The sequence below is a fragment of the Pungitius pungitius genome, chromosome 4 (genome assembly GCF_949316345.1).
Source record: "Pungitius pungitius chromosome 4, fPunPun2.1, whole genome shotgun sequence".
Classification (NCBI taxonomy): domain Eukaryota; kingdom Metazoa; phylum Chordata; class Actinopteri; order Perciformes; family Gasterosteidae; genus Pungitius; species Pungitius pungitius.
Genome location: NC_084903.1, coordinates 10496500 through 10517166, shown reverse-complemented (window position 1 = coordinate 10517166; position 20667 = coordinate 10496500). Strand labels below are relative to the sequence as shown.

Genomic DNA, 20667 nt, shown 5'->3' with positions numbered 1-20667 from the left:
TAAAGTTTAGCAATCATCTTGTTGACTCACTTGGTGTCTGAAAAAGGCAAGCCACCCAGACATCCACATTCGCTGTATCTATAACACCATTTGATTTCTGTTCAAGCACATGAACAGGAGATTTCTTGTCAGCAACCTCATTCTTAACATTGTTGAATTGTTTGCTTTACCTAAACGCTAAGATTCTATCGTCAATATACGGCCAGACTTATTGAATAATCACTAAAACAAACAAAGAGTGACTGATGTGTAACCCATCACTCCCACAGCACCTTTCTCTGGCAACAGCATAGCTGTGATTCTGAAGACAAAGGGCTCGTTGTATCTTCTCCCTGTGGACTATCAACAATCGTTTTCGCTATTGTGTTACAAATTAAAGCTCACAGGCCATTAGTCAGGACAGGTTGAAGCAAGGATGGAAATCTTCAGGACGTCCTTCAACCAAAGCTCAATTACAGTGTGGAGGTGTTGAGTGGGTTTGTCATAATGAGCAGGTACGTAAAACAATATGTAATGCAAGCATCTCAAATGTATATTTTTCATCCCTTAATGTTCAATACATTCCAGCAAAAATAAAAAAAGACGTCATGATCTTAATAAATCACTTTTGTGTTGCACAAATTTATGTTGAAGGGCAAGAGGAACTTTGTGTTTGGATATACATGAACAATGAAGTGACTCATGGGAACATGTGAATGATGTGTGTGTGTGTGCATGTGTGTGTGTGTGTGTGTGTGTGTGTGTGTGTGTGTGCGTGTGTGTGGGTGTGTTGCTGCGCGCCTTCAACCCACCAGGTCCCATATCAACTTATACCCCACTTGTCTGCTCGCCTTCCTCCCCTGCCACCCTTAATAGAAACTGGCCCAGACGCATTACTATTCCTACAACATAGTCCAACGCAGGTAACCTACATTATGGCACGGATGGGATCCGCCGCCTTCAATAATGGCTTCATATTTCCTCTCATCTCCTCAGTGTCTCCCTCTGAATCATTAACGGACAAGACCGCACAGTCCGTCTGACGGAGGTCCGTTCTACATGGTGTAAAGTGAGACACATGTGAGACATCACAAAGAGGAAGGAAAATTGGCTTAAGAGCTCCGTCCTCAAAGGGAGAAATGGTGGGAGGGAGGGAGAGAGAGATTCAGAAAGAGAGAGGGAGAGGGAGAGGGAGAGAGAGGTGCACGCAGTGATACAGAGACACGGAGAGGGATGCACTGGCGGGAAGTCCGGGGTTTCCACTTTTCTCTTTCCCGTCTCTCTCGCGCGTTTTGGGATGAAAACATTGAAATAGAGACATACAAAAACATTCCGACTTTACCACGAACGCACGTCCAGGGAGTTCACTTTTGGAGACTTTTGGGATAGTCTGCACGTACCGCGTTTTTCCAAACAAATACGAATTTGACCCAACTTATAAAATCTCCTCCTCCGGTTTTTTTTGTGCGCAATGGCAGGCTGTTTGTGTCGTGTGTCCGCTCGTGTCCACGTGGAGGGGGTCGGGATGGCTGAACACTAATTAAATACCAACCCGCGTGTCTTCCGAGAGGAGATCTCACATGAAACCTCCTTACATCCTCACTTTGGGGATGTGTTCAGCAGTCTGCGCACTCGTGTCTGACTCAACGATGGGCTCCACTGGGAAATACTTAGTGTTCTTGTCCTTGCTTGGAAGCGTCGTGTCGGATCCGGGATCCACGAACCGAGGTGAGTGCAAAGAGCATCCAACACACCGACTGTACGGTCAAAAGTAGAATTTTAAAGGATTCCACCCCCCCCCCCCCCTCCCCCAAAACAGAACGGATCCGTGGTTCTACACGCGCGTTCACACGCAAAAACCAAATGAACTTGACATTTAATACGGTTTAAAAAAAAGACCTTCGCTGCACGGACATACAAGGTCAGTAAACTCTTCACAGCTGCATTTTTTGAAAAATTATCCATAAAATGATACCTGACCAATGTCCATCTTGGGGTGAAGTATGGGATGAGTAAGTCACAGTTGATCTATCTATCCTACCCAATGATATTTATTATTATATCAAACAGTATATTATACAGAACAGAATAATTTTATTATAATCCTTGATGCCATATGACACTTATCTTTACAATTTTGAACATAGCAATGTTCTTTTAACATTGAAAATATATCAACTCGTTTCTCTATTACTTTTCTGCATTTTATTTAAAACACATTTCTTTATTCACATAGCTTTTACATATATAGCTTTTACAGCTCAGAGCCTGAGTTGAATCAGCCAAATAATGGATGACATTACACATCACCTGAAGTCTGAATGCAGAGAAACATTGCCACAGCACGGCGGTACATGTCAGCCTCTGCCAGCTATACAGCTGTATATACAGCGTTTGAGTGGCCTATTTCTGCTGCTCTGTCTTCTTTGACTTCATACAACAGATCTTTGCCCACACAGTCCCAGGATAATTCCTCAGAAACACTTGTTATACCTACTTCATGATGCTATGTACGTTCTGTGTAGGTAGGGCTAGAGGTTGACATAAAATGCACGGGAATATAGGATTTCCTACTTTTATCTTTTGAATTATAGTCCCATGGGGAGTTTGTGGAGTTCCATATATATTGAGAAACGCGGGACATAATTTCAACTCCCCTCAGCCGTACTCATGGGTAAATGGTTGCCATAATGTAATCTGTTTTGATATTTTCCCCTTTGCACATTTGCAGAAGTATGTTTGATATTCCTTCCTGAATGTTTAATGTTTAGGATTCCCATTTTCCAAGACGACAGGAGCTTTTTCACCAGCCAAACCCGAGTGTGTGTGTGTGTGTGTGTGTGTGCTCAGTTGTCCCCACAGGATGCTTGTCTGCCTGCTGTGGTGACAAGCTTCAAGGGGAGCGCATCCATACAGGGGAAATGTGTATACACACATATATATATGTGTATATATACATTTTGATTTCACTATATTAAATTGCATCCCCACGTGTTTTTTCTAATAATTGTGAATCATCTGTGTATCTCCCCTCTGACTGTGAGAAAGTCACAGAAATGAAATGTTGTTTTTATGTAACCGCATATTAATGGTCATATTGCTGTTTGCTGTCAATATACATTAACTTCGTACAAACATTTTTTAGGCCTCTGCTTTGAAAATGGTTATTTTTAAAAGAGTATATCTCTGCAATGACAGGGTCTATTTGAATATTTTTTTCATGTAATAATATTGAGATGTAATAACTATGAGATTTGTTCAGATGTGTAAATATGAGTGGATGTGTTACAGTTACAGTTACAGTTGAAGCTGGGAGACCTCTGTTTGAGGGAGTCGGCCTGAAAGGCATTTAGTTGACATGCAAATCCCAGCATCTGAGAGACAGTAATGAGCAAGTATTAATTCCTTGATAAATATGTCACTATAAAGCCTATGCCCAAACTGTCATTGGTACATTTTCTGCTAACAAACTAATCTTTATCACCCAAACCTTAAATTTGTACTTCAAAAGGAGGGATTCTGGGGACCAGTATAGCATTCAGGTCTTTCTCTTTAAATACCAGGATGCATCCAGCGTCATCTGTGTCATGATCAGCTGAATTAGATGCTGCCGTCAACTTTCATTACCATCTCATATAGAAAATTAGGATTCTTCGTCTCCCCTTGGCTTTCTGAAAACCCATCCTGGAAACACAAAAAGAAGACAAGGGCCCTTGTAAAAAATACCCGTCCCTCTGAAGGATCTCAGCAGAGTACTTGTCTGCTTCAATATCCTCAGCCAAACACTTAAATAATTCGAATTCCTACTAAATGCCTAGTTGTTGAGTCTTCTTCTTGAAAGAGAACATTTATGGGAAACTTTCCCTCGCTTTAGTCGGATGTCACAGACACACGCAGCCATTTCCAGAAATCAACTGCATGGTAAAGGCTGCGTACTGCAGAGAGATTGGAGTGCACCGTTAGTGGGTGAGGTTTTTTTTTATTGAGAAACCCATATGTGGTGCCACTGTATGACAAGATGTGTTGTATTTAGCAATAGTGGTGGGAGTCATTTCAAATATACCATACAACGAAGGTAAACTAATAGACCGAATTATATCCTGATGTTTGTTAAACACAAGATGAAACTTCCTAAAAGTAATAGTTTGACACTCACGATTCAACACTGGAGTCACTGTGACTTTGTTTCTGTTCAGTGTCAGCTGCTACGTATGTTTACTCTCATTCTGGAACGTTTGGTTATTAAAATGAATAGGTCAGAAGCCACCTCTGCAGGAGAGTTACCACATGGTGATTGTGGTGGTTGTTCCTGAATCCTCTCTGCTCATCTTTAGGATTCATTTGTTAATGGATATAATCAGCAGGAGGTGCAGATATTGACGAGACACAACTACATGTGAGAAACTGTGGCGATTTACTGCTGAATAGATTATTTGTGCACGCCTTATTTAAAAAAATTGGAAACTCTTCCAATGGGCCTATAGAATGGTGTTGGCTCATGCTTCCAGACACAATAGCCAGACAAGTGTATGTGATTTGTCCGCCTGATAAATACCTGTCGGCACATGCGCCCGTGTGTGTTTGTGCGCGCGTGCTTTGAGTGATAAAATCTGTGTATCAAATTCAGTACTATAGTCTGGGGTCATCTGTCATTTCCCGGCTCCAAATACATTTGCAGGATTTTAATTATGTTATCACTACATTACTGTGTATGTATGGTTGTGTGTGTGCGTGTGGTGTGTGTATGAGAGGTATAGACAGACAGTGAAGGGAGTTAGCGGGAGATGTCAAACATGGTATGGAACATTGCCCATGATTATGAAAGATTGTTTTTGCAATTTGGTGCAAAATCAATACCTCTCTCTCCTCGTCTGTCCACTGTCTGTCTCCCTCCTTGTCTCCACGTCCTCCTTTAAAAACAGAAGCAAGGCCACCTTATTATAATGCCGCCCTTGATTACCAGCAGGTGATCAAGGCTAAATGAAATCCCTGTAAATATTGAAGGGTTTCATTCAGTGTTGCATCGACTCCGGTTGCCTGACTTGCTCCTAAAACAGCAGCAACGCCATTCAATTAATCCACATTTGGTCTGAGTCACAGCTCGTCTGAAGATGTGACTTTTCCGCCTGTAGTGTCGACCGCTGAAGTGGGACGCACTCTTTCGATAGAGATTGTAATTAACTGGCTGTGTGGTGACAAAGGAAATTGCCCGTTCATCATATCAAATTAGCTCAGGGGGCTTAGCGAGGGCCAGATAATGGCTCTCCTGATGCCTGAACAGAGACCCGAGGGCACGCAGCTTTAGATTTGTGCTCACGGCTGCACGCAAAGAAACAAAAGTGGTCATCGTGCCCGAACAAAAACACCACCAAATACGAATGTGGAAATGAGTTTTTTAAATTTTCCGATTGGCTGTCAGAGCCATACATTCAAGAACCATCGCCCTCCTGACTCTAAAGTCTGACCTCAACCGCTACCCAGGCTGAGGTGGTGGGGTCCAAAACTAAGCAGTCTGCTGCCTTTCATGACACAATGATATCAATTGGCTCAAGGGGCAACTTCAGTTCGCAGAAGATTGGTTGTCGCCATTCATAAAGGTTGGCAGTATTTGTCTTTTATCTTTACCTTTATTCGGATCTGAATTATCTTTGATGTCATGAGGCAAAGGAAACTCTTGACCTCTGAGAGGCGGAGTACTAATCTCCCAGACTTCCAGCAGGAGGGCGGATCTGTGTTAGTGTTGGTGTTGTCCTGGACTTTCCTGAGGGCTGTTATTTCATAGTTGGTTGAACCCGATAAGGGCTTTACATCTCAGTTGGCTTCTCACTGACAGCTAGATAACTATTATTTGCTCTCTTCCCATTTTGTCACCTCCATTTTCTTCTTTTTAAAACGCGTCATCCAACCTCTTGCCGTCTCGCTCTCTCTCTGTTCTCTCCTGTCTCTCTTTGTGTCGTTCTCCCAACTTTTCTGTTGCATTTTACATACCTCTCTCTCTCTCTCTCTCTCTCTCTCTCTCTCTCTTTGCCTCCAGTGGTTCTGTTGGACACAACGACAGTGCTTGGAGAGCTGGACTGGAAGACCTATCCTGTCAATGGGGTGAGTGACATCAGCATTTCTTCGAACTATACACATGTGAATATAATTAGGTGGCAATTTGAATAATATACCCACACATGAAATATAACAGTTTGATGTATCAAGCAATAATATCTTTGGAATTGTTCTAACTCAATCGTCAAGCTCATTAGCCTCGATAGTCAAATTTGCTAAGTTGTTGTTTAAGTCTGTTACAAGGACACAAGAGGAAATTGTGTCTCATTAAATACATACCCAGCAGGTTACCTTTTGTTTCTCAGAGAAGTCTGTATATTCATTTTAAAACTACGCTAGAAGTTGTTGAAAAGTGAAATGTTTAAGAAAAGTTACATAAACATTTCTTATCAGTATTTTAATGCTTTTACTTTTACATGTTGAAATATTATATATATATATATATATATATACATACATATACCCTTTTATATTACTTATAAAACATGTGAATAAAACATGTGAATCATCCCAATCAACGTGGAGTCACATGGCATGGGTTGCCATGTGAATGTAGGTTATCATTAATGTTGTCACGGTTTGTGTTTACTTCCTGTTTTATTTTGTAGTTTTCGAGCCTCTTGTGTCCCTGGGCTAACAATAACTGATGAATTAAAGTAGATGGTGTTTCAACAGAAAAACTAGTTCAGCACATGATAGACACTTGTATCTGTGCAAAAACCTTCACTTCAAGTGTGTAAGAGCGTTCATGCAGAAGGGTTTTAAATAGTGTGTCAGAGCAGATGCATGTGTTTGGAAAGAAGTGAGCATCATTTGACTGCTGCACTTTTTTACAGTTTGTACAAGGATGTTTAATTCAATCGAACAGGAAAAGTGCTCGAGGGATTTTTTCCAAATCCTGAAAACAAATCCTTGTTACACAAAACCGTCCCAAATAGAAACTCTTTTCAAAGAGAAACAAGAATCCTGTGGAATGTAAACACTGTATCCAGCTTCTGGATTACCAAAAGCTGTCGCTCAATGCTTGTCTTTGACCAGAGGGAAAAACAAATGTGATCATTAACAACATCATGTTGACGAGTTAAAGCCTGATGCCACAGGGAACTGGGGACAGTCGAACCAAACAATAGGTCATGAGATTGTTGCATTTGAATTACTGTTTGAGGACCAGAGAGGTCAGATTATTTAATATTCAACAAAATGAAATACCCCCCCCCCCCCCCCCCCAAAAAAAAGAAAACTGTTTCGTGGAGCAGAGGAAAGTATTTACTTCACTTCCCAATGATCTAATCTCAAATCTATCTGATTTAACGCTATCGGTATAAAAAGAAACATTTCTAATGCTTTTTGAATAACTAGTTTACTGTATGTGTTACCAAACATTATACCCTGAATATCAGGTATGTGCATAGGAACATACACTCTAGACCTGAAATGTTCGATGAACCCATCTGTATTAATACAGATTCTTTATTCTGTATTAATACAGATGGGTGCTGAATGGTGTTACAGATGGGATAATACTTTCCAAACATCAAGATCTACCTCCTGTGTCCTGCTGTACTTTTACTCCACTCACAAACAATGCACACACAAATCTAAATAAGAACATACAAACCACACTTTTAGAGAGCAACGCTGAAGTTTAAAGGCAGAATATATCGCCTAAAACACCAAATCTTGACTTAACAGTCTCCACAATGAATACAAATTTGATCAAGCCTTCGGAACCTCTAGAGATATTGAACTAATTGAATTGTAGCATATCAGTCTTACAGGACTGAGCCTGAAGGGAAAATGCTGGAGATTTCCGCCTCACAAATATTTCAGCTGGGACTCCAAACATCACCGACAGCAATCATTTGTCTGTGATGCTGTGTCTAATTTGCCACACGGGGGGAAGGCGGGACTGCTTGTGCTTTCAGGCTATTATTAAAAGTGTAATAAATCCTTTGGAGCAAAACCAATAAATAGTAACAAAATACTGAGATATTTTCAGGGACAAATACCAATATTGCGATATTATGGCTCTCCGCCCCTGCACCTTCCCTACACAGTTTCTTTCATATGGGGAGCAACAGCGTCGTCAATTGATTGAACGAATCACGTCAAATCAATAATTCATTACTCCTACCAAGATTTAATGATATTTTCTTAAGACCTCTCTGTCTCTTTTCCCTTAAGTCTGACAATGACAAATTGTCTTATCTTAATCAAAAGCTCCTACACCTCAGCCTCCACCATTGTTGGTAACTGTGTGTAATACAGGTACGTGTGTGTGTGTTTGTGTGCTTGTGTGTTGTGTGTAATGTCCTGTAATCATCTATGACACGCTAGAATTTCCCCCTAAATGGGATTAACTTTTTTTTTTCTTTCGATACATGATCTCACAGATTTTTGTTGGCGTAAAAGAAGTAAATACTGACTAACAAACTCCTTAAGCCAACAATTATGACAGTAACTGATACCGTAATGCTTTTGGTAGAGTTGAACTGAAAGGGGTCTTGAGGCAATCATTGGTCATTCACACTCTTAATTTGAGGAAACACTTGATGAGTAGCTCAAGTTACAAAGTATACATTCACACTAACATACATCGCGTGCACAGTTTTTAAAAAATGTACGCAGCCTTTAACTTTGTACAATTTGGGAGTGTACGCATAAAGAAATCGCAATCATCAGACAGGGGGACTTGAGAAGAATGCGATCGGGGTCAATAAAGCCTGATCAGCTAAAGCATCGTTACAAGGTCGTTCATTCCTTATTCCACAGACGTTGGTAAGTGATTCATGTCTCTCGTCCACTTGTTGCAGAGCTGAATGAACGCGTTTCTCTGAAGCCAAAGGGAAAAAGGGATCCTTTCCATGACATAGATGTCGTTTTATCCACTCCTGTATCTGTGCGGCTCAGGAAGCATCTGTGCCTTGTGAGCGCTTTTTTTTGCAGGCTGTCGTTAAAATGCCAAACAGGTTTTCATCTGGACGCCCTGTTTGGAAATTGACTTTAACTAAGAATAATGTAGATAATTGCAGGGACAGGTCAGTATTAATTATGCTTTGTAATGTTTATCAAAACTCTGCCCAGGAAGGTTTTATCACTGGAAACTCCCAAAATACATTGATTTGCTTTCCGAGCCGTCAGCAAACTTTGCCTTCTATGTAGTAAAGAAACAGATAACACGCTTCACGCAAATTCCAGACACATAGTATTGTTTCTTTCAAGGTCACGCTTGACACCTCCTCCTACTGTTAAAGTTTACTGAGGGATTTCGATTTTTGTGCAAGTTAAAAGTTGCTGGTGTGTCTCGGTTGTCATACACTGTTTGTAGCTGTACCTGCAGAAAATAATGCTCTATCTATATGACCCAAGCAAGGGTCCAATGAATGATGAAATTGCACGGATTGTAGAAGTCCACTGAGAAAAGGTTATGATATTAGGCTACACAAATAAAATTGAGAAAAAGAACTCTTAATGAATTCCTCTTCACTGAAAGGATACGATTTTTAAGAGATGTTCTTCAATCATGTGGCCTCAATGGATGAATGTGGCCCTTCTGACCACGAGGCAGGCGACATTAGGGGTTTTAATCTTGACAAAATTGGTCCACAATTCTTTTGAATAGAACCTATACACTCTCCGAACAAACTCAGGAAAAGATATTTAATTAATTCATTAATTCATTTGTATTATGTTTCTATTCATTCTTTTTCCCACATATTCCGGGAAGTAGTTTTTCAGAATATGAGTATGATTTTTAAAATGATCACATATGTAGATTATAGGTTGAGGACAAATGCAAAAGGTCTGATGAAAGTATTGTTTGCCCTTAAAAGCACTGCATTAGCATTAAATCATCCATATAAATGGCACCTATTTCACTCCATTTCATCTCTCTTCTTTCTCACAGTTCTCCCACTGCCACCATTCACAGTAGTTCAATAACACACATTAGGCGAGGAAAGGCAACTGGGTGGAAAGAGCAATTGTTGTGTGAGTCAAAGCTTGAACGTACTACAGCTGCCTCGTGTTGAACTTAGAAATAAGTACACAGGTTGTTTTAATAATAAGTGAACTAAAAAAACAGAAGCAGAAGCATTGATTGTCCCAAGTAGTGATTCAATTACATGACCACTTCCCAAAGGGCAAACGATAATCAAAATTGACATCTTCCTTTCAGATTTGGACATGTTCCATGCCCATTAAGCTGAAGATTTTGTCGGCTGATCGTCCCATTTGTTGTATCCATAGAGAGGGTCTCCAATGGTAACAAGGCGATCGGAAAAACACTTGGATTTTTGTTAAATTGGCCCAGCGCATGCAAATGATGCTGCTGAGGCTCAAAGAGCAGCAGAGACACAAATCTCAACATGTTGTGCTGATCGGTTCAAAGACATTTCTGTCACGAGGCCTGTTCGTATAAGAAAGAAAAATCTGTACGCCACAACCCCCCCCCCCCCCACACACACAAATGCCTCATTTGTGACAAGTTGCCTACATGCGTATGCACTCTTAACATATGAGATCGGTACAGCCACAGGTGCTGATCCACTCAGCACTGCTGCAGTGTATTAATGTGCCATATGGAACTGATTCAAATGGAGCAGCTGCTATGTGTCTTTCCACTTTAAGTCCCAAGATGGACTCAATCTCTTCAAGTTAACGATCATCTATGAACAAATAATGATCTTCCACGATTCCGCCACTCGCTACTTCAAGTCATCATCTGTATGCAGACACCCTGGATTAATGGCTGTGGCAATTTTTAAATCCCATTCGGACGGGAAGTGAGTCTGAACAAGCCAAAGTCAAGAAGACACGCCATATGGGCAGGTCGAAATGTAGTGTGAGTGTTGATAGGAGGTGTTTGCATTGCTTTTTAGAGACTAAAGGGTCAGGATGCCAATTAAGTGAGACCCAAAATCAATTTTTGCAATAATCATAATCTTTAGTGACAGTGGCAGCCTTCACACTAGACACTGAACAGGTCGGTTTTAGAGAATCTGTTATTGCACTCCCATATCACAATATTAGTGTAAGTTTAATACATGAATTCTTTCCATATCTTGTACTTAAAGCCTGGAATCGGCCTGCTGCAGTCTGCTAAGCTTGGGGGTAATAGGCAGAGCGATTAGTAGGTGCATATCTGATCGCCTCGGAGAGCTGGGCTGCAGCTCATCTTTCAAAACCTGGGTTTGCATTTGTTTTTTTCTGCTCTGAACCACACCACATCCCAAGGGAGCATTTACAACACAGAGGCACACAGAGTGACAAATTACCATTTTGCCTTGTTTGTATGCATAATTGAACTTCAATTATTTAATGCTGATCTTATGCAAACCAGATATCCAGTTTTCTGTAAAGGTTCTAGGTTTATGTTTTGGCTCTGTCAAGAAATGACTAAATGTAGAGTGCAATATGTTGAAGAAAATCATGTTGAGTGTGATAGATTCACACTTTTACACACTAGCAGAACATCTCAGAGATTATAGGCCTACCGGCGTGTGACAATTCACTGCACAGGACTCACAGTCCAACAGGAGACCGGTCCTCGCTTTAGCAAACACAGTTTTTAGTATATCTATCGTGTATTGTATTTGCAGCTTTGGAAAATGTTCTCCAATTGGACCCCATTTTGCAGATATCATAGGTATAGAATATCTTAATGTAGGTGCCAACGTGGTGGAGAGTGAAATCCGAAGAAGTGCTTTGAATTTAGCTAGAAAAGTTGTCGTAACATTTTTGCATTTCAGTACATCTAGCATGATGTTTTATTGAGCAAAGGTTACATCCTATGTGGGAGTCTTACTGGATGCGGACACCATTTTAATGGAAATCTAGTCAATCACAGTACAAATTCAGGGGAAAGAAGCTGGAACAGCAGCATTTTCAGATGTTCTATTTAGTGGATTTCTCCAAATGTGGTGAAGATATGTATCCCTCTTTTGTCCACAGTAGGAGAACACAACTCATACGCACCCTTTGCAGCTCTCAGTATATCACCATCCAGTGTGCAGCATCACATGGTAAATGGAGCGTTTGAGTGATCCTGGTTGACTCCCTGAAAAAAGCCCTCTTCACGAGCTGCATGCTTTGGAGAGTCCTGTCTCTGATCTGGGACTTGCTTATAAACCGGTCACTGCAGCTGACCTGATCACATCGTAAAGAGTGAGCTGCTGTGAGCATTCTGTTGTATTAATATTACTGACATAACCAAACCATGCATTCATTTGGAATGCCCCAAAGGTTGGTTGGTTCAACAATTGCTGAGGAAAATAATTCCCCTTATTTTGGATAATTTATCCAATGCATCTAATGCTCTTAAGATATAATTATATGCATCTGTGTGAATGACCTAATCTCAGGTGCCCATTTGCTGCAACGAGAGTAGTGAGAAAGAGATTCTGTCCATTCCTGGTAGTGCTTTTGAAGCTTCAATAATGACACTGTCAAAACGAAGCAGACGAATCGAGTGCTTCTGGCTGATGCAACAGCTCGAAAACATTGGCGTCTTTCGAACGTCATGTTTTCATAGAAATTGTGTTTCACGACATGCATTTAACGGTTCACAGTTTCATATGGAATGGTCTAAAACCAGATTATTCATGGGGGCATATATTGTAAGCTCCACACATGTAATAGGGTCAATACTAATGAATCTGAATACTAATCTGTAGCTCTTTACAAAGTAATCTACCACTGCAATAACAGCCATGTCTGGTAACTCACACTGAATAACAAATGACTATTATCTGAAGGTTGGTCCACTTACATGACACAAACAATAAGGGCATTAAACTGTAGGCTTTGAACATACTAACTAAATACTCAGCATATAGCAATTGTTCTGTTCTTCCTTTCATGTTACAGTGGGATGCTATCACTGAGATGGATGAGCAGAACAGACCTATTCACACCTTCCAGGTTTGCCACGTAATGGAGCCAAACCAGAACAACTGGCTGCGGTCCGGATGGATCCAACGGCAGGCTGCACAGAGGGTCTGGACCCCTTACATCTTCTTTTTTAGATTTCAGTCAAATTTAGTCGTCTTGATTCAGAGCCTCAGTGTGACATTGTCTCATGGTCGGCAAAGTCTTGGGGGCCAGATGGAATTCAGATTTACTGTAAAATCACATTAAACATGATTTCACTTTGAAAGAGAGAATTCCATTGAAGTGAATACAGAACAGTGCATGATGAATTAAAGATGGTGCAGTATTTCTTCTTTGCACATCCACTGGATTGCTGCTCATTATGAAGCTGAGCCGTATCAGTAGATGCTGAAGACCACACAAGCCTGGTCGGGCTAATGGGAACATGTGTAATTCTATAAACTATTGTTGTTGGTTGTATATTACTCATTTTGTATTTGTTTTACTTTCTATTGCTCTGATGCTTGACACTAAAACATTTTTATATGCGATGTAAACCAAAAGCTTTTCGTTGTCCAGACAATATGTAATAAATCGAATAGATGTCAATTGAAGCTTTTGATGATTTATTCCTTAAATGCTTTTGTTAACTCAGGTGTATGTGGAGCTGCGTTTCACACTGAGAGACTGCAACTCCATTCCTTGGGTGTCTGGTACCTGTAAGGAAACCTTCAACCTTTTCTACCTGCAGACAGAAGAACCGCTGTCTGCGGGGACGCGGTTCAGACCCGCCGACTATGCCAAGGTCGGTTTACCAGAGCCGCATCATAAAAGGCTCTCTGTTGTGCTTCCGGGTATGACGTACATTGTGTTTGTCGTTGGCTCCAAGGTGGACACCATAGCGGCGGATGAGAGCTTTACACAGACAGATCTGGGAGATCGGGTTCTTCGCCTGAATACCGAGGTCAGGGAGGTTGGACCGGTGACACGGAGGGGCTTCTACTTGGCCTTCCAGGATGTCGGCGCTTGTATTGCCCTTGTGTCCGTCAAGGTCAGTGAGCAGAGGCGGTGCGGCCTGCGTTTGCACCAACGACAGACACGGAATTTGTCAATCACGTTCATTTCGCCAGACTGGCAGCGCTTTAACTTCCTCTTTTTTCGCTTTCTCAAAAGGTGTTCTACAAACGCTGCCCGTCGGCGTCAAGGAACCTCGCGGTATTCCCAGACACGGTGCCACACATGGACTCGTCCTCTCTGGTGGAAGTAAGGGGCGCGTGTGTGGAGAATGCAGAAGAAAGGGACACGCCCAAGTTGTACTGTGGGGCGGACGGAGACTGGCTGGTACCCCTGGGCCGCTGTGTCTGCAGTATTGGCCACGCGGAGATGGATGGCGACTGTCGGGGTGAGAAGTTTGTTGGTGTTTGTTCTCATTTTAGAGCAGAACGGTGAAGTAAAGCTGGGGATACAGAGGAGGAATCAAATGAAAAGAAAAGAGGAGGGAAGGAATTTGCTCTAACAGATCTCCAGGGCCCCCCCCCCCCCCCCCAGTCATCTTCAGCAGTTTGAATTTCCAGAGCTGCTATTCCCTCCTCTCGTTCTAAGATGGGCATCCTTGTCTGATCCTCTCAATCCTTCTTCATCTCTTCACAACCTCTGCCCCACTCCTCATCATCTTCTCCTCTCTCTTGTCCACTTTGTTTTGCTTCACTTACACGCCCCTCCTTCTTTCTCCCTCCGGGGCCCTGTGTGGGCCCTTCTCTCATCACCACCCTTTTCTGCCACCCGATCCTAAACAATGTGGTTGAGAAGAGATTAGTGTACATAAGTGAGGATTTTTATTTGACATTTCAAAACAAACATTCAGCCACATTGCATTAACACATGCACTTACATCTAACAACGTATTTATTATAGCTTTTCTGTAAATAGCCATATTTGCTTTATTGAAATATGGCCTTTTGTTAGCAAAGCAGATTAAGAAAAAGTAAAAGAAACAATTGATGGCCTTTGGACTGGCTTCCCAATTACACTGTGCAGACAGACTGGGAGCTAGCTGCCTAATTGCCTTCATTTATTAGTTTCACAGCTAATTTAGCTTGGACTAAGTATTTTTTAAACTCCCCAACCCCCCTTTAATTTTCAAAGCTCAGACTCGCTATTGTAATTAAAGCAGGTAAATGGAGCCAGACTACATGATTACAATTAAAGTGCACCTCATGTTATTTGCTACATTTTGCAGACTTACAGAGAAGTCTCAGCTGGTTGGGGTGAAATTCATGGAGCGACCTGGTGGTGATTTAGTAGCTCAGGTTATTACAGAGAGAACTCCCACAGTCGTTGCCACAGTTTATATGTAGGGCAGGTTGTAATGTCTCCTTTATTATCTCTGCAGGTGTCATTTTTCTTTTTCTTTTCTGTTCTTTGTATTCATCCTCTTTCTCTCTTTAGTTAAACAACACAGAAGCCTGTCACGAGAAAGTACTATTGCAACTCTATTCTTGATTTTAACCGCATAAAACAAGCTGGATAATTTAAAAAGACTGAGACAATTTAGTTGGTCAGAAGAAAGGTACTATTTATAGAATACCCAGAATGTAATGCTATTCCATAATACTGTATGTGAATACGCTTACATACTAAGGATCAGCATAACGGGTGATACTGACTTCATTGACCCTGGGCTGACCTGAGTCTACACCCCTAGAATTGAGTATGGAATTGATTTGAAAGTTATAAACAACTACGTAGAAATGTTATTAATTACAATAATAATTCAATTCATCGGCTAGGTCATCACATGGGACGGCCATACTGGTTTTATGATTTATTAGTGTGTTGTACCCACTTACCTATTTAGTTGTTGTAATCTATTATACACTTAAATATTGCATGTACAGCAAAATACAAAATGTACGACTCCCCTTTGTTCCCGCTTTTGGGTCTTGCTAAACATTTTCCCAAAGATATCTCTGCACTGGACACAAACATAATGTCTCACCGTGTCTAAAAGAAAAAGCATATTTCCCCAAAATGGATGCTTTCTCTTTAGATAGCGTTGCATCGTGGGAACAGGTAAGCAAAGGTACTGCTCTATTGTTCAGCTGTGTAGGAATCATAGTTGGGTTCAGAAATATTAGGGAACATCTATCAAGATTTATCAGTTGTTCAATTCTCAAACAACTTTGACCTCATTAACATCAGCTTATAAAAGGAGACTGATAATAAAAACACATTATGCAATTAATGATTTGATTGAGTCACGTTTTGCAGAGTTCTCGCAGAGCTTTTGCTGTAACCATTTGTGCTCGGTGCAAGTAGGTGCAGGAAGTTTAGGCATGAACTTGCGGTGACTTCTGCTTTCTCCTCGTTTTCATTTTGGAACACTGCTTCAAAGGGTGCTGTGATCAAAGCTGTCTGAGAGGCAGCATGGGGAAAGAGCAAAAAAGGGAGAGAGCGAGTGGCGGTGAGAGAGAATAGGGAAAACCCCAGCGCTGCAAAGCATAAGCAGAGCTCTGCGCCAACACGTCCATCTTTCCCTCCCAGCTGCCTAAACAAAGGCATCAGTGCTTATCAAACCCTGCTTTCCACCCCAATAGCATTCTGCCACACTGTTTTGACATCTCACTCCAGCGTTTTATTATGCCATTCCTTTCATTCAGTGTCAGCCACAAGAGGATTACTTAGAGATAGGCTGGTTATATCATGACCTAGATAAGGCAACATCATAGCGCTAACGCTGTTTGTTCCGCGTCCTTTAGTCACACAATTACATTCAAAGGGAGGCCGTGACTCGCTGAGGAAGCTGATAGAGATGTCTTTATGAATTTCACTTGAATCTGAAAGAACAGGCAGACGAAACACAGAAACCTACCGGTAAGCTCGGTGAGTCTGCGACAGTTCAAAAAAACCTTTTAATGAATCGAGGCTAACACCTCCTGTGCGTTCCCTGAAGTTGATATAAACACAGATGAGTTTTTCTTTTTACTGCAAAGAGGAGGGATTAACAGAGATTGTCACTATTGACACTATATAAAGTCCAGCAGTATTTTCCCTTTGACCTCTCGACCCAACCAGGTCACAGAAATGTGCAAAACTTGGCTTGCTCACTGAGGACCTCTGCTGTCTCCGGACACAGGACTAACTAGTGACCTTGAATTCAGGGAAAAGTGGAATAAGAAATGGTGAAATCCATAAATTCTCCGAGCTGTGTCGGTTGCCCTCCTCTGTCCATTAAGGGCTGTGTTCACTTTGGTCCTCCAACGCAGCTCAGCCAGACTAGAGCATCACTCATTCTCTGTGAACTTCCCATCTGCATATCAAAGCCAAGAGTCCAGGGTAAACATAGTCTCTGGCTCCAACTGCTTCTGACAACGTAAAGCCAAGAGAAATATACTGTACACACCCAAACAACTCCACATCTCTTGGTTGGCCTTTTGGTCTTTAAATTCCTTCCATTGTGCAGTTGTTGAATTTCATTTTTCAAGTCATGCATTCTTAAGGGCTACTGTTGACCTTAAGCTAACTTAGTTAGCTAAGTTAGTAAGTTAAAAGTGAACTTTTATTTATTGATCAAATTAATGTGCAATTTCAAGGGGATCACCTGTAGTTAAGGAAACAGAGAATTACTTTGCAGCTCTGCAAGGCTTCCTTGGCTCTACGGAGCTTTACAGCATCTTTTAGATCTTTATTTTTTTTTCAAAACCTGCAACTTTAATGTTCTCATTTGCTTACTGCTTTTATCCGCAATGTTTTCATTATTTAGCAGCCACATTTAAAGCCACATACTCCCTTCAGCAGCCTAGTTGGTGGAGACCAACTCGGAGAAGGAAATTGAGAGATTTTTCAGCATAAAGTCAAATACAGCTTTAGCTCCAATTGTCTGCTTGTAGTTGATAATAGAAATATCTTGTGTATGTATATCTTATCTTATGTCTTAACTTAATATAAAAATGGTTGGACTTCATGAAGATAGCTCAGTGTAAAAATTATAACGTACATGTAATATTCCACGTGATTAATTGATTGATTAAAAATAATTGGCAGGATAATGGATAATGAAAAAAAGGATTATTAGTTTCGGTCCTGATTCTCCAAACTGGTGAAAACATTCCTCTGTCGGGGTGATTGTTGTTTGTTTTCCGTCCCTGGCCGTATTTGCTCTGAATGGGAATACCTATTTTGTGGCAATATTGCTCCTTGAATAAGAATGCGTTCCATGACAAAAAGCCAAACAGCTTATAGGGTACAAATTGGATCTCATTATATGTGTGTGTGTGTGTGTGTGTGTGTGTGTGTGTGTGTGTGTGTGGCGGGGATGTTTTCCAACTTTCCGATAGAAATGGTGCTATGAGTATTGTAATTGCTTTTTGGTGGTGATCTTGCCAGCGAGCACCGTAGAGCAGGGAGCAGCTGCAATTCAAATGAATCTGTGAGTTTATTGCCTTTGGCAGGAGCTCAACACGGGAGGAAAGTAATATTCAAGTGACTGAGGGGCCTCAAAAATTGGAAGCTGGGTGACAAATTACTCTTCCCATTAGAAGCTAAGAAGCAATGTGATTTGGGCGAGGATATATATCTGTGTATCAATACTTCATCGCATCCTAATACTTTTATTCAATTAGTTCCACGTTGTTATGCAGATTGTTTTTCCTGCTATTATATTTCATTTTCACTCCACCTTGCATGTCATGCCTTATTTTTGCTTTTATTCAAAAAATTGTTTGATTTAATAATGTAGAGGCCTTTGACCATGTTTGAAGATGCATTTGTACATTTGTATGTATAATAGACAGCATAGAAAGCAAATAGAAATGCATACAACAATTAGTCCATTAATCAATTTGTAATGCAAAATGGAGAATCCAATGATCAGATTAATGTTCCTTGTGTGATCATATAAAATGTGTGAGTTTGCTGCTCTTTGTTTTATACCATTTTAAGTTGAATACTGTTTTTAGTTCCGGACTGTTCTGTTGGACCAAATGGACAAAGACATCAGGCATTTAGAACATAGCATTTCAAATGAATACAAATAATTACATCAGATTCATCTACAACAGAAAATAGTTGTCAGTTGTAGCTCTAAATCCTGTGGAGAGGTGAAGCTTGATTTTGCAGGGAAACTTACTGTTGTGAAAAAGCAATATTTTCGCTTAGAGGAAGCAAACCCGTGTTTTACATATTCTTTAGCTTGAGGTGTGACTGAGGCAAAGGGATTGCAGTTATTCTGACAGTGATGACATTATATGGTTTTAGATTGCTGGGAAAAAGAGATGAGATTCCTTCCACTCACTAATATTGGATTCAAAAAAGATAATTCTCTGTGGGACGGGACCGTGGGAGACGTAGTCAAAACCATCCAATTTGTTTTTTCTCAAAATAATATTCCAGTCCGGTGTGACAGGCGGCTCTTCTACAGGTCGTCTCTTCACAGCGAAGTGTATTATCAGTTGAATGAACAACTGAGCCGTTGACTCCAACAAGAAGCCTCAGGTAGAGTCAGGTAACACCAATCTAGCCTGAGGTAGGAAGTCATGTCCTCATTCAACCTCTTCTCCCACGCGTTGCTCCCAAGCCGACAACCATGAAGATGCTGGAGATACTGCATCAGTTGTTCCGCGTTATAATTGGCAGGTTTTAGTGTACCCACGTCTACTGAACCTTTAAAATCTTAATCGCTGTTCTCCATTAAATATTATTAGCAGGATACATTTAATTCAATTTACTTTACCAGGACAATCAATGCGCCAACAATTATTTATTGTAAGGAGTACCATGTCTCTGTGTAGCAGCTGGACATCACTCAGGCGACGCAGTGTGAAGCCTATGACAATTATGCGTCACAATACCATTCTCACAGTATGCTATATGGTCTCTGAAGAAAATAAGCAAATGTGGGTAAATATCAGAATGCGGAAATTGGAAAATTTGCCCAGCTGTCTGGCATGAAACCTTGATTGAATTTCATTACGCCTCACATCAGCCATATTTATTTGATCATTTTGAAATTGAAAGTAAAACCAAGAAAAGGTGAGATGTGTGGCAGACAAAAAAAAAGCTGTGTTCAAAACCTTGGACTCGTACTGTAGGTCATTAGGATGGACCAGGTAGGTGGATGCAAGTTTTAGTCTGAAAGCAGACTGCGATAGCATTTTAATAATACATTATTTCCATGTGAAAGTTTTTTTTATCATACCAGACAAATTACAACTTTCCTTTATGTTATTTTCCATTACTGGGTGCATACAGTATCCAGCGTTGTTCATAGTTTGGTCCCCATAGTATGGTGGAAGTGGAATGATCATTTTAGGTGCAAAGCCAAGAGCATCACACAAAATGTGATAATGTCAGACCACAGTTGAGAAGAGAGGCAATTGGAAATGTAACTAAATGTGTGTGTGTGTGTGTGTGTGTGTGTGTGTGTGTGTGTGTGTGTGTGTGTGTGTGTGTGTGTGTGTGCCGCGCGCTTTTGTAACTGGCTTCATCCTGCTCCTCTCTTTTTCCCCAGCTTGTAAGCCTGGCTCCTTCAAAGCATATTCCGGGAACACTGAATGCTCCAAGTGTCCTCCACATAGCTCCAGCCATGACCAGGCCGCCACCATCTGTCACTGCGACAAAGGCTTCTACAGAGCAATCAAAGACTCCTCCACCGTGGCCTGCACAAGTTAGTGAAGTTCTTACTTTGGGCCGGGACATTCTTAGTTCCTGGGGACCCCGGGGGAAGTCCACCTGCAGCTCTTTGGTTTTACTAGAGTTGATCTGGAG

The 20667-nt window shown here is 41.1% G+C and overlaps 1 protein-coding gene across 2 annotated transcripts in view; it reads left to right on the top strand.

Moving 5' to 3' along the window:
- The first annotated feature begins 1171 nt into the window (after positions 1-1171).
- The window catches only part of LOC119226344 (ephrin type-A receptor 6-like), a 37433-nt gene continuing 17937 nt past the window's right edge, over positions 1172-20667 (top strand). The window contains exons 1-7 of one of the 2 annotated variants that reach the window (XM_037484242.2): positions 1173-1707; positions 6014-6078; positions 12901-13029; positions 13559-13708; positions 13793-13954; positions 14077-14305; positions 20411-20566. In XM_037484242.2, the coding sequence (XP_037340139.2) occupies positions 1560-1707; positions 6014-6078; positions 12901-13029; positions 13559-13708; positions 13793-13954; positions 14077-14305; positions 20411-20566 (1039 nt within the window). In that variant the 5' untranslated portion in view covers positions 1173-1559. Of the gene's footprint in view, positions 1708-6013; positions 6079-12900; positions 13030-13558; positions 13955-14076; positions 14306-20410; positions 20567-20667 lie in introns of both variants that reach the window. The other variant, XM_037484233.2, reaches the window with a different exon arrangement.